The 13,219-nt window shown below is 49.6% G+C and overlaps 1 protein-coding gene across 10 annotated transcripts in view; it reads left to right on the plus strand.

Annotated features, from left to right (window-relative positions):
- The window catches only part of Pfkfb3 (6-phosphofructo-2-kinase/fructose-2,6-biphosphatase 3), a 95,649-nt gene that overhangs the window by 68,273 nt on the left and 14,157 nt on the right, over nucleotides 1-13,219 (plus strand). For 7 of the 10 annotated variants that reach the window (XR_011703942.1, XM_071599771.1, XM_071599773.1 and 4 more), the window contains exons 12-14: nucleotides 222-284; nucleotides 409-473; nucleotides 1,967-2,140. Coding sequence is in view for 9 of the 10 variants with exons in the window: in XM_071599771.1 (XP_071455872.1) it covers nucleotides 222-284; nucleotides 409-473; nucleotides 1,967-2,140 (302 nt within the window). In the remaining variant the exon portion in view is untranslated. Of the gene's footprint in view, nucleotides 1-221; nucleotides 285-408; nucleotides 474-1,966; nucleotides 2,141-3,710; nucleotides 3,734-7,494; nucleotides 10,094-13,219 lie in introns of those variants that run through there. The other 3 variants (XM_027944830.3, XM_027944829.3, XM_071599776.1) reach the window with 3 other exon arrangements.

The raw sequence follows: 13,219 nt of genomic DNA on the forward strand, positions 1-13,219 counted from the left end.
GAGAATGTGGGTTTGGGGTTTGTTTTTATTGTATTCTTTTGGTTAGGTGTCTTTTCCTAGGGTCACCCTCCTTGGGCAGGATGACCTGAATATTGGGATGAGATGCCCTTGCCCCAGCACAGCTTCTGGGGCTCTTGGGGCTCCTGGTGTGGGCCCACAGATATCCCTTGATTCTTCCTCCTGCCTCAAGTCTAATTGTTGGACCATCTCTCTTTTTTCAGAAGAGATGCCCTACCTGAAATGCCCCCTTCACACTGTCCTGAAACTGACACCTGTCGCTTATGGTGAGTAGCAGCCCTTTCCAAGCACTACCTCTGGGGTCTGTGTCTCTGGGTGGCCCCTGGGAGTTGTAGGTGGGACTGTCCCTTTAAAAGAAGCTGTTCTCTCCCCCATCCTCCATCCCCCCAGGCTGCCGTGTGGAATCCATCTACCTGAATGTGGAGTCAGTGAGCACACACCGGGAGAGGTCAGAGGTGAGTGGAGGTCTCTTGATGGATGATGCCCCCTTCCTGGCCTTCATCATGGGAGGCCTGGGGAAGGCCCCATGAAGTTCTCACGGAGCAGCTTGTTAGCCCTTGGCCTGGGTGGCTCCCCTGGTCAGGACCTCTGTGCTCCTGCCCGTCTTTCCTGTGGCTTCTTGGGATCTGTTTATTCTTTTTCTTTCTTTCCCTGCTCTCTCCCTGCATTTCTACTTGACTGGAGAAGTGCGATTATCTCCCGTTGTTGAAACCTCACCCTAGCACAGTGTCTGTGGCTTTTTTCAGCCCCTAAAACTGCTTTCAAGTTCCAGAATCCTGGCTCTGACAGGATCCGCCCATCATCTGACAGGTCACCTGCATGTGCTTAGGTTCAGAATCAGGAGTTCAGGTGGGAGACGTGAGGGATGGCCAGTAGGAAGGATTTCAGGACACCCAGAGCTTGGTCGTTTTTGTCTTCCTCGGGGAGCTCTGAGGTTTTGGGGTCACTCAGGGCAATCTCTTCCTGAGCAGATTTCATCTCTGTCCAGGAGTGCATTGTAAAAGTGAGTTTGAATTTGTTTTCTACAGGCTGTCAAAATGCGTGCTTTGCTAGCGTAGTCTTATACCGACCGTGACTTTCTGTGGAGTCCCCCATCTAAGGAGCTTGGCCATCAAAGTTTGGCATGAAGAACACATGAGACGTTAGCCAGTTTACTGCCCAGCTTCATCTGTGGAGTGAAATGAGAGGCCGATATCCCTCCGCCGCCTCACCTTGCCTTTGTAGTCCTCTCCCCTCTAAATGAGGTCACTGAACCTGCACTTCCTTAGCCCTGTGAGGACAGCCCTGGCCTGGCTGCGACCTGCTGCTCCAGATCTGGGGTCTCAGAACGCTTGCGGAGCACCAGAGTGGTGCAGTGACAGAGAGACCTCAGGGCAGAGGCTCTGGGCCAGGGCCTGTGGGAATGATGGTGTCTGGTCCTAGCTGGCAGACTCTGCCTGATGCCGATTTTCCTAATTTTGGTCTCCTGGCTGGTTTGGAAGCCCCCGAGTCCCGTCCTCTGGCAGGGTATGGCTCACGAGAGTGCTCAGCAGGTGCATGTGCGTTGCAGGTCCTGGGCGAAGGGGACTGGCACCGACACCTTTCTCTCCCTCTCCTTTGAGCCTCAGACCTAAGTCTTTCTCTTGGGCTCCCCTCTGGGGCCCTTTGGGGGCTGGAAGCAAGGTTCTTTTCTCTGATCTCCTTCTCTGCTGTGATTGAAATTATTCTTGTGCGCACATTGTCCCTGTCACATGGATGCCCTTTGGAATGATCAAGGGAAGGAACGGGAGGGAATCACACCTGTCCCCGATCAGAGGTCGTGGCACAAACACGGCCCACTGCCACTCACTTGGTCTAGCTGTGGTTGTGTCCATAAAACCCAGGAGCAGGGGGACTTTTGTGTGGCTTATCTCCCTCCCTTTACTCCCTGTAACTGTCGCCTTCTCTCTTTTGTCTTTGTCTTGCTTAGGATGCAAAGAAGGGACCTAACCCGCTCATGAGACGCAATAGTGTCACCCCACTAGCCAGCCCCGAACCCACCAAAAAGCCTCGCATCAACAGCTTTGAGGAGCATGTGGCTTCCACTTCTGCTGCCCTGCCCAGCTGCCTGCCCCCGGAGGTGCCCACGCAGCTGCCCGGACAAGTTAGTGACTCCCCTTTCCTACCTGCCTGCGGGGGAGCATGGCTGGGGTGATGGCCATGGACCCAGGATGTGTCGTGTTTGTGAGTGTGTGAGTGTGTGTGTGTGTGTGTACGTGTGTTGGGGGAGAACACAAGAAGCCCTCTCTGAAGACCTTTCCTTGCTGACAACTGTAACTGCACAAGTCCTTCTGAGGTTGTGATCTTTCCTGGGCAGAACTGGGCAGAGCAGAAGAAATAGTGAAATGCCCAAGTCCTGATCACGTTGGCGATAGTTATTTCTAAAATGGAGTCAATGGCCGTCCCCTAGTCCCGAAGTCTGTCCATGTGGATAGTGGGCATCATTTCTGTCCTACCCCATAGCTGGGTATTTCTCTGACTTGTCCTCTTTGCTGTCATTCCCATTACAGAAGAGCTGGGGCCCTGCAGGCCCTGGTCTCTGTCCAGAGCCAGTGTGATCCCCTTAGAACTGGGCAGCCTTTGCAGTCTGGACAGCCAGGAGGGAGCCACTTCCTCACACAGGTGGTCAAAACCAAAGCAAACCCAGCCCACCTGCATTCCACTGTTTTCACTAGCTCAGAAAAGTAAAGGCGGCAAGTTTTTGTTTTTTGGGGGCATTAAGATTTGTTTGCAGAAAACAAGTACCTTCCTGAAAGGTAGCCAAGAAGCTTTGCAAATGTGTGAGATATAGAATCCCCTAGGTTCCAATTTAGGTGCCACCTAATTGGGGTCCCTGACCTCTGCCCCTATGCTTGACCTCTCACAAATCAATATAGGCTGAATTTCGAATGGGCTTTGTTTGTGACCTCAATGCTAGGTGCCCTGGCAAGTCCCCAACTCTTCCTGCCTTCCCCAGAGCTTCCTTAAGTCTCCTGGTGTCTGGGATGTAATGTGGGAAGAGTGCTGCAGCCTCTGCAGGTCATTTAACTTTCCCTGGCTTCAGTGTTCTCATCTGTGGAATGGGGGAATAAAACCTACCACAGAAGGCGGATCAGATTTTTTTTTTCCGCCATGCCTTTAACCTGTTGTCTGGCACACAGAGCTGAATACAATGAGACAGCAGTGTGTCTGGCATTGGCTATAGCTCTGCCACTAGCATGAATGTGGCTCTTAATGGCCCTGACCCTCAGTCTCTTTGGCTTTGCTGATGAGGAGTGGGGGACCTCCAATAAAATTCCTTTCAGGTCTCAAATCTGAGGGTTTTTAAATGAAAATCAAGCAGAACTGAAATAGTCTTTCTCCGGCATTTTATTCTGGTATATCCCTGGGTCTTCTTTGGAAGTGCAGAGGTGGCCCTCGCAGATGCCTGAGAACACTTGCCTCAGCAGGGGCAGGTGACATCTTGAGCTGAACTGGCCCTGGTCATGTAGGACACTGTGGCAGGAGCCCTGTCCTCGCTCCCCACTTCAGAGCTGCCCCGGCTTTGACAGGACGGTCCTCCAGGATGGCCCAATCCCAAGGCTGTCTGGGAGCAGCTGGCTGGGCCAGGTGTGTGGGTTAGCCAGGGCTTGTCCTGCCAGGTGACGTTCTGCCTCCTGACTGACTGCTCTCTTTCTCTACTTTTTCTCCTGCAGCCTTTGCTAGGGAAGGCCTGTCTGTAAGTATTTCTCTGAATAATTCTGCTGTTTATACTCCTTCCTTCCTGCTTGCCAGTTTGGCCTCCTGCCTGTTAGAACACTGAGGATAAAGACAGGTTTTGTGGAAGTCTGAAGTCTCCCTTGGGGGAGGAGGAGATGGGCGTGGAGGAGGGAGGTTAGGAGCATTTTAGCGAGGAATACAAGAGGGATTGTGGCCAGCGGAGTTCCTCATGGGCCCCTGCTGTCGCATCCATGTGTGCCCTCTAAGGGTACCAGTTTGGTGACATGCTGGATCTAGGCCTGATACCATTGCCTTTTATGCCCCCACCCCACCCCAAGCATACTTTCATTTTGAAAGAACAATTTAGCCAGAGTCTAATCTTCAAAACGAGGACACACCTGGTGGAGTGTGGCAGGTTGGACTGGAGCCCTGCTTCCTTTCCCTGCCTCCAAGGAGCCCCATGCTCCAGAGAGGTCTTCGTGGACCCTGTACTTGGGGATCCTGTTGTTCTTTAGGAGAACCCACTCAGCCCTAAGTTGCACTCGGGACTGGGTGCAGCTTTGACATCAGACCATGGGGTTACCTTTCCCCTTCCCCTGGAGGGCTCTGCTGGAACCTCTAGTTCAACATGGGCTCTGGCAGCCACTGGGGAGAGAATGTAGTGTTTCCACTGCTCTGGTGAGTCCCAGCTGCAGACGGTGCCAAGGCCTTCATATTGCAGAGTTTTAATAGCTGCCACTGTAAAATGCCACCCTCCCCACTTCATTGACACCTTCCCCATTGATTCCCTCTGCACTCATTAGGTTACCTTGATGAGTTGGTGTTGAAACCTGGAGTGGTTCAGCTGGACAGCAGGAGGGGCTTGGCAGCATGCCTGGGCTTTGGTAGCTCTGCAGTCAGATGTACTTCCTAGGGCGGTACAGCTCACAGAGAATGCAATGGCTCATCCCCCACCTCTCTGGTCCTTAAATAACCATAGGAGGTGGCCCCGCCAGTTCCTCCCCTGCTTAACAGATGAGGGCTGATGTCAGGCAACCGGCCCACAGCCGTCCAGCTGGTAGGCAGCACAACTTGGACCCAGATGGGCTTCCTGCCTCTGAAGGCTGGTGTCTTCCTCTCTGCCAGCCTCTGGGAGCAGCTGGGATACTTGCCCTGCCTCTGTCCTGAGGCCCTGGGTCCTTGCAGCCTATGGGGTACTGCTAGCTGCTCTTGGTTTCTAGTTAGGTCCCAGAGCCTCTCACCTGCAGCTGCTTCCTTGGTTAATGAGGCCTGTTCTTTAACATCTACCTTCTAAGAGCAAGAGGCCTTTGCCCCTTTGTAGCCAAGATCCAGCATATGGACTACTGGAGGACCAGGGTTCTTATATGACAGCCTGCCTTTAGGCTCGGAGCCCATGGTCTTGCACATGCTGTGTTCCTTTTCAAAGAAGGCTTCCTACCGGGAGGGGGGCATTCTAACGCTGTGCTTTCCCAGCTCTAGGGTGAATCTAATAGTGCTCAGGACTAGAATCCCTCCAGTTCAGTAAAAATACATACTATAGCCCATCCCCCTGACTGGTCAGAATTCTACCCAGAATCCCAAAGTCTAGCCCCGCTTGTGAGAGTAACCCCATGAATTGGATCACAGATAGATCTGATTCTAGGAATTGATCTCCGGATATTGGAACTCTGGGCAAGTTAAAGCAATTCTAGGACCTGAACTTCATCAACTGTAAAATGGAGAGAACTTCACAACTTTGTTTTTTTTTTTTTATTATTATTATTATTATTATGATGATGGTGGTGGTGGTGGTGGTACTGGAGATTGTACCCAGGAATGCTCTACTACTGAGCTAACCCCCCAAACATTTTTCATTTTTATTGTGAGACAGAGTTGCTTCGTTGCCCAGGCTGACCTCAAACTTACCAATCCTCCTGTTTCAGCCTCCGGGTCACTGGGCTTACAGGCGTGTGCCTGTGCCTGGCTTATAAGGCATTTTAATAGTGAGAACATAGATATAACACTTAGCAAAATATCTAGCACCTATGTGGGGCCTGATGGACAATGGCTGCTGTTATTATTAGGGAGGGACTTGGTATCCTGGGCCTCTTGGATACTTCCTGGCCTCTTCGGGTCTGAATCTGCATTTTGGTGCTCCTGTGTTTCTGCCTCAGCCTGGTGGCTTTTCTTCCCATGAGCAGCTGGAGTGCTTAGACTTGGGTGGAAGGGATCCCCTGGGTGTGGGGCCAGTGATGTTGATTTCTTGGCAAAATTGGCCTGATGGCCCAGACTCTGTGCTCTGCAGTGTCTTCCTGGGGGCTGGGCAATCCATGTGAGGTGGAGACCACCTGGCATTCATGATGCCTTCTTCATTTTAAAATTTCATGTGCACTCTAGAAAAAATACTACTGAAAGATTTTTTTTTTTTTCTCTTCCCCACTATGCTTGAAAGACGAACTGTCTGTCACATTTTCTCAAAGTTTTCTCCTTACTAACTTTGGAAAGGTAAATGCCTGGTGCATGTCCCTCTGTCCCCTCCTGCATCTCCAAGTCATGGCATCTTAGCTGTAGGGCATCTCGATCCGTGTGCAGAAGGCCATTGTGGTGTATGTGGCTCATGTGTCAGTACCCAAGGGTATTATGAGCAGTGCTATCGTTGTGAGGTCTGTCTTCTCTGTGTGTGTCCTGAGCCAGGGGCCTCATGACTGAATGACATACACATGACCCGCCTTGTGGCACTTGATGTTATCCTTGCATTGTCTTCATACGTGAAACCTGGGGGCCTATGGTGTCCATGGTAGAGCAAGGCCACGGCCCCTCACTCTCAGATCCCATGGCTCTCTAGATGTGAGGACTAGGCCACTTCCAGAGACCCACCCTATCATGGAGGGTGTCAGCTGCCTGGGTTCCTGAGTCCTACTTGGACCTGGGTGGTAGTTCTGGTGCTGTCCAGACCTGTAAGGCTCCTCTCTTCAGCTGGGGTGCTCAGGGTGAGAGTGTGAGAGGTGATCCCTGATACCTGTCTGCCTGGGCTCTGTTCTCTTCTCAGTGTGGTTGGAGATACTCAGAGTCAGAGAGAATACTATAAAAATTGTGTTTCTTTTTTTTTTTTCTTTTTCTTGAGGGGCAGATTAGGGAGTTCAGGGAGAGACCCCTGCTTTGCAGTGGCAGCAATCATGTGTCCCTAAGTGATTGAAGAATATTTTTAGGGAGGTTTTGAGCCAGTGCCTTGGGGATAGCACTTCCTCCTAGGGTCACTTTGATCAGAGCTGGAGCCTCCTCTGCTTGGCTCCTTGCCACATCCAGCTATCCCAATTAATCCCCTGTGCACTCCTCTTGAGCACTGGGCCCAGATCCCAGACACCAGGGGCCTGAGCCTTGAATCAGGAGACAGGACCTGTGCTGCTTCAGGTCCCCCAGCCCATCCTGGCCTGCCTGTGGCCAGCAGGGAGTCCCTGTGTGGGTGCAGAGAATAGCCCTGGGTTCCTATTTGACCCACTAGAGCTTCGGGGTCCTGAGCCACATGCCTGTCCCATCTTCCTTCCCTACCTCTTTCTGGCAGGAAACTAGCCTGTGTCCACTCCATCTCTCTGAGCTGGGGTTATTCTCTGTCATGTTCTGGACTTAGCTGGGCACTCTTCCACCTGTTTTGTGATGATGCCTCTCTTGGGTTTTGTTCTTTGTTGGGGTAGAGGGAGGGGAAGACGTCTCACTGGCATGGCTTTGAGCCTTGTGCTAAAGAAATGCGGTTGGATACAAGTCCTGATTCCCTCCCCCACACCCTCTTTCTCCTGAAAACAGAACATGAAAGGCTCCCGGAGTGGCGCCGACTCCTCCAGGGAACACTGAAGCAGACATATCCGGTTCCGTTCCATTTCCACTTCTGCAGCTTAGCTTGTGCCCACCTGTCTGCCTGAGGCCAAAACAATCCCCAGGACTTCTGGACCAGGCGGGGGTGGATGAGAAGGGGAGACTGCTGGCTGGAGAGCAGCTGTACCCATGGTTCCTGGATGGCCAAGGAGACAACAGCCACGTGGATCCCTGCTCAGACCACGAGCTGTGGGCCTCCCCGCCCTCTACGCTCCCGAGGCTTCCAGGGTGTCTGGCTTCAAGTCCTTCCACCAGGCTTGAGGAGGACAGTGTATAGAGGAGGAGGTGGGAGGTGGGACCCCACTGGACCCCACTATTTGGTTTTGTTTCTGTGATACTGGCCTGGCATTTGCCTAGCTGGGGAGATTCGACTAGCAGAGAATCCTGAAGTTAAAGGAGGGCAGATCCTAGCTGCGGAAGGTGGAGACTCACTTGGCTCTTTGGTGCATCTTGGCCTGGGAAGGTGCCTCATGGAGAGAGACTTGGATGCATGCAGAGTTGGGACTTCTGAGAAGTCCCTGAGCTGATGTTCATCTGTCAACAGAGCAGTGACGTGCTCAGACTTCCTGAACGTCCACCTGCCTCCGCAGCCCTGAGTTCAAGGACAGACTGGCTGTGTAGGCAAAAGGAGGTGTTTTGCGAAAACGCAACAGATGAGCAGAGCTCCTCCTCCCCCCACCCCCAGGGGCCTTGGGGTCCCTTTGTTTCCTACGTGGACCTGGAGGTGCCTGAGTGCATTGCTCTCCCGGAGCTGCTTGGTTTTGCACGTTTTAAGGTGACCTGAAAGTCATACCTCTTCAGGACTTAGAGGCTGGGGCGTTAGGCCCTCGGGGGCTTGGAGCCTCTGGATGTGAGGAGTCGGGCAGACCCATGAGATGGGGAAGCTCAGAGCATTTGCATCATTGCAAGACCAACTCTGTGATGGCATGGAGAAGAGCCAGCCTTCCTCCTTCTGGGTGCTTGTCACCACCCATGTCCCTAACTGGGGTCAGTGGTCCCAGGTAGGCCCATTTCAGGCTGCTTCCTCTAAGAGGTTGTCTGTCAAGTGTCTGCTGTGTGCCTGGCACCACTCTGGGCACCTTGGGGATTTCAAGAGTGGAATGTCATCCTTGCCTTGCGTCGATGGCATCTGTGACATGTTTGCAGTTATTGAGTGTAGGGCTTATGGGACATGTGGTTCTAGATACCTGTAGTTTCTGTCTGTCAGTTTCTCCTCCCTTGTTGCCTCAAAAAATGGGGTAGGAGAGGGTATCTTACAGAAGAAACTGGAAACTTGGCAGTACAGTTTGTCCAAATGACCCTTTAAGGATGTCTCAAAGCTGGTGCCAAAGGTCACTTTTCTTCCCACCTTCTGCTGTGGATCCTGGGACCATGCCCTTTAAGGGGACAAGCCTGGAGTGAGGGTGGCGGCCCAGACACCTAAAGCTGAGCATGGAGAGAAGAGCTGCTTTGTTCGTTGAGAGGAGCCCTTAGAGACTGCATGTTTCCCTAACTGTGATTAAGTGGGACACGGGGACACGCTTCAGATACTGCACGATTGAGGTTCGTATTTTTCACACCTTACCCTTCAATTCCTTCCTGCCTACCCTATCCCTTTTTAATTGGCAGTCTTCCAGAGAGCAGGACTATCTAGGTGTACAGTCCTTACAGTGTAAGACTTGGGGTCCTTCCCTTCCCCAGTATCTTGAGTCACGTCAGGTTGTGTGTGCGGCACATGCATGTGCATGAGTATTTAGGCTGGTCATATTTTTGGACCTGAGAGCCCTGTAGCTTTGCACCTGAGGGTGGTCTTGTAGCTGCCACCCTGGCCCTATCCTGTATGAGCTGATACAGGTAGGGACTCCATGAGGGTGTGTTCCCCTCTCACCCCTGGGGACCCGGAATCACATGAAGAGGGTTTTGCCTAACATAGGACTACAGTTTGGTGAGAGATTAGATGGGGAGAGCATGTGGATAAGGTCAGGGAGGGGAGATCTTGGAGAAGGGAGAATTCTGCTTCATTTGAAAGCCAGTAACCTGACTTTTGAAGGGGTGTCGGCTGGTGGGTACATCTGACATACAGTCATGGAACCTCTGTTTCTCCTTACCCCACCCCCAACCCCCCCAAAAGAAAACAAAATTGGGACCAATTTTTTAAATTTTACGCCATATTTGTTTTTTGGGTAAGTTTCCCCCTTTCCTTTGACCATGGGCAAAGCATTCTGGGGAAGAAAAACTGTTTGAACCACACCAATGATATTTTCGTTTGTAATACTTGAAATTTATTTTTTTATTATTTTGATAGCAGATGTGCTATTTATTTATTTAATATGTATAAGGGAGCCTAAAAAATAGAAAGCTGTATAGATGGGGTTTAATTGTTAACGGTTTTGGGGGCCTCTTATGTGTGACTTATGACTCCTGTGTTCTGTATATTTGTCTGAATTAATGACCTGGAATGAAGCTGTGCTAGCTTTTAAACAGGAGATGCCTTTGAGAAATTTGTATATTTTGCATTTGCGGATCAATAAAAATAACTGTTTGAAATACACTGATGAAGTGGACCCTTGATTGGTTTGGGGGGCAGAAAGGAGAATCTTCTGACATTCATGGTCTTGGGACCTCTCAGCTCTTGACCTACCCCACTTCATTGTCTTTCTTTAAACATGACATTCAAATGCAGACTGTGTGCTGCCTACATTGTGGGGAGAGTAAGATGTGTCAGTTTTAAACTAAGAGAACTTATTTTATTTTTTTTTTTTTGAGGGGCTGAGGATTGAACCCAGGCAGGGCCTTCTATAAGCTAGCAAGCACCCTACCAGTAAGCTATACCCTCAGTTTTTTTTTTTTTTTAATTAACATAGGATCTTGCTAAGTTGCTAAGAATCTTCAAAAGTCCTTGAGGCTGGCTTCAAATTTGTGATCCTCATGCTTCAGCTTCTCAAGTTGCTTAGATTACAGATATGTGTCACTGTTTGGCTTAGACTTTATTTTTTTTCTTCAATGAGACATTTAAAACATTTTCTTTTAGTTATACATGACAGTAGAATGTATTTTGACATTATACATATATGGAGTACAATTTCTCATTCTTCTGGTTGTACATGATGTGGAATTACATTGGTCAGGTATTCATATATGAAACAGGAAAGTGATTTATTCTATTGTCTTTCCTATTCCCTTCCCCTCTCCCTTCCCTTCACCCCCCTTTGTCTAATCTAAAGTATTTCTATTCTCCCCTACCCGCCACCCATTATTGTGAGTTAGCATCCACATACCAGAACATTCAATCTTTGTTTTTTGGGGGATTGGTTTATTTCACTTAGCAAGATAGTCTCCAATTCCATCTATTTACTGGCAAATGCCATAATTTCTTCTCTTTATGGCTAAGTAATAGTCCATTGTATTTATATACCACATTTTCTTTATCCATCTGTTGGAGGGCATCTAGGTTGGTTCTGTAGTTTTAACTATTGTGAATTGAGCTGCTACAAACATTGATGTGGTAGTGTCACTATGCTGATTTTAAGTCCTCTGAGTATACGCCTAGGAGTCAGATAATTCGGGTCAAATGGTGGTTCCATTTCTAGTTTGTAGACTTCATTTTTAGAGTAGTTTTAAGTTGACTATAAGTTCCTATGTAGGGTTCCTGTGTATGCCACCTGGCCCTGCATAATCTCTTTGCTTATTCACATCTTGTGCCAGTGTCGTCTGTGTGTTGGGACTGATAGACTGAAGTGGGTACGTTATTAGGAGCTAGAGAACATGGCCTGCCTTAGGGTTCATGCTCCGTGTTGTGCAGTTCTTTGGGTTTGACAGATGCATGGTGCTGTCTGTCTACCAATTGCCACTTGAGACGGTGGCCTGTCAGTATTAGTCCCTTTGTTCCATACCCCTTCTCCTCCTTTTTCACACAGTGGGTTTCACGCCAGCACTGTGTCACATAACAGGCCCCACAACACTGTAGGAAGCCATGCTTCATTTTAGTTCCTCTGATTTCTCACTGTTTCCCACCGCTTCTAGTCATTTCCAAACAGGAAAAAAAAAAAAAAATTGATCACCTTCAGTAATTTCTTCGCCTCTTATTGGCTGCCAAGAATTCAGAGACCTTTTTTCACCCTTGAGCATTGGTCTTCATCTCTACAGATTATACCAAGTTGAGGGCTAGATGAGTACTTGTGGGCTCTGTCTGAGCACCCACTGAAGCATCCCAGAAATAGCCCTGACTCCCAAATCAGTCTCTCTCCATCCATCCCTTCCACTTTGCCAACACTAGCTGTGAGGAGAACAGGCACCCTCCATTTGGCATGTCCGTAAATGAATCCTGGGTCTGGGATCTGGAAACAGCATGACAGGGAGCATAGTATTTGATGAACTTGAGGCCACGCTCCCTGAGTTCTAGGCCATGTTTGAGTTCACATTAGACTTTGGGTTCAGGGGACATTACAGTGATCTTGATAGTCTTTGTCCCAAAATCTGGCTCAGTCTTTAAGATTATCTTCCAAGAAAATTTGAAGACCCCTGTAAAAGATGATGTGTACATACTTTAAAATATAGAGCCACTGGGTTGTGGGAAGCTGCAGTGGATCTAGGACCTTTTGTGCAAGCTCTGAGATTCACCTGGGTGGCCTTGGGCTGGATCTCCCACCATCGACTAAATGTTGAAGAGTGAGTAAACAGGCAGATGGCTTTCAATTTGTATTTCAAATTAATTTGGAGGTGAAATTTGTTGCAAATATTTTCTCAGCATGCCATTTTCCTTTGATTTACAGTGGCTTTTGATGACCTTGATCTCCAAACATTTTCATTGTGGAATCTCAGTAATTCCTTTGTAGTTTCTTTTGCTTTTTTCAAACTTCGTATTTTCCCATCCAGGACTAGATATCCACCAATACTCTTTTTAATAGTCTGAGTTTTAAAAAACACTTAAGTGGTGTGTGTGGTGTGGTGCTATCACCAGATGATCACCCCCCACACTCCTAGTTAACCCCGTCTTCTGGTGCTGCTGGCTACGTAATTTGAAGTCAAGGCATTCTCAGTGGTGCCTGTTGAAGAGAGGAAAGTGAGGCTGAGGGCGGAGTGGGACCCCGGTGTGGAAGTTCCAGCTGGGCTCAGCCCTGATCTAGAGTGGGGACCATTTTGCTTTGAGGATGCCGAGCTCTCCCAGTCCAGTCCCTAAGAAGAGGGATACCTGCAGCTCCATTTTCTTTAGAGATCCTTCATGGGGCAACCAGCCTTCCTAAGCACCCACTCGCTCACTCCACACTCTGCTGGTCCCACTGCTCCTTCCATATGTCTCATCACAGTGTTCACGACTCATTCTGTCAACCTTCCAAGCTGAAGTTGCTGGCAACAGACACCAGCTTCCGCCCTTGGGAGAGTGATTATTTGCAGTCCACCTGGCCCTGGAGACATGAGCTTTGTCGCTTTGAACAAAGTGCTTCCCTTCATAGTTGACGGGGCCCTGCTTGGGGATAGCTGGATTATGCCAGTCCTGACCCATCAGCCTTTTGACCCCTTTGCTGGGGCCCCAGCCAAATGGGACGTGCCTGAGCAGTTAGATGTCAGGGCTCATCGGCTTGAATGAATTCAGTTGTTCTTAATCAGAGTGGCACAACACAGTCTCCTAGAGAGGTTTCCCCAGTGCACACATCCTGGTCTTACTCCAGGAGCTTGG

The sequence above is a fragment of the Marmota flaviventris genome, chromosome 12 (genome assembly GCF_047511675.1).
Source record: "Marmota flaviventris isolate mMarFla1 chromosome 12, mMarFla1.hap1, whole genome shotgun sequence".
In the NCBI taxonomy this organism is placed as follows: domain Eukaryota; kingdom Metazoa; phylum Chordata; class Mammalia; order Rodentia; family Sciuridae; genus Marmota; species Marmota flaviventris.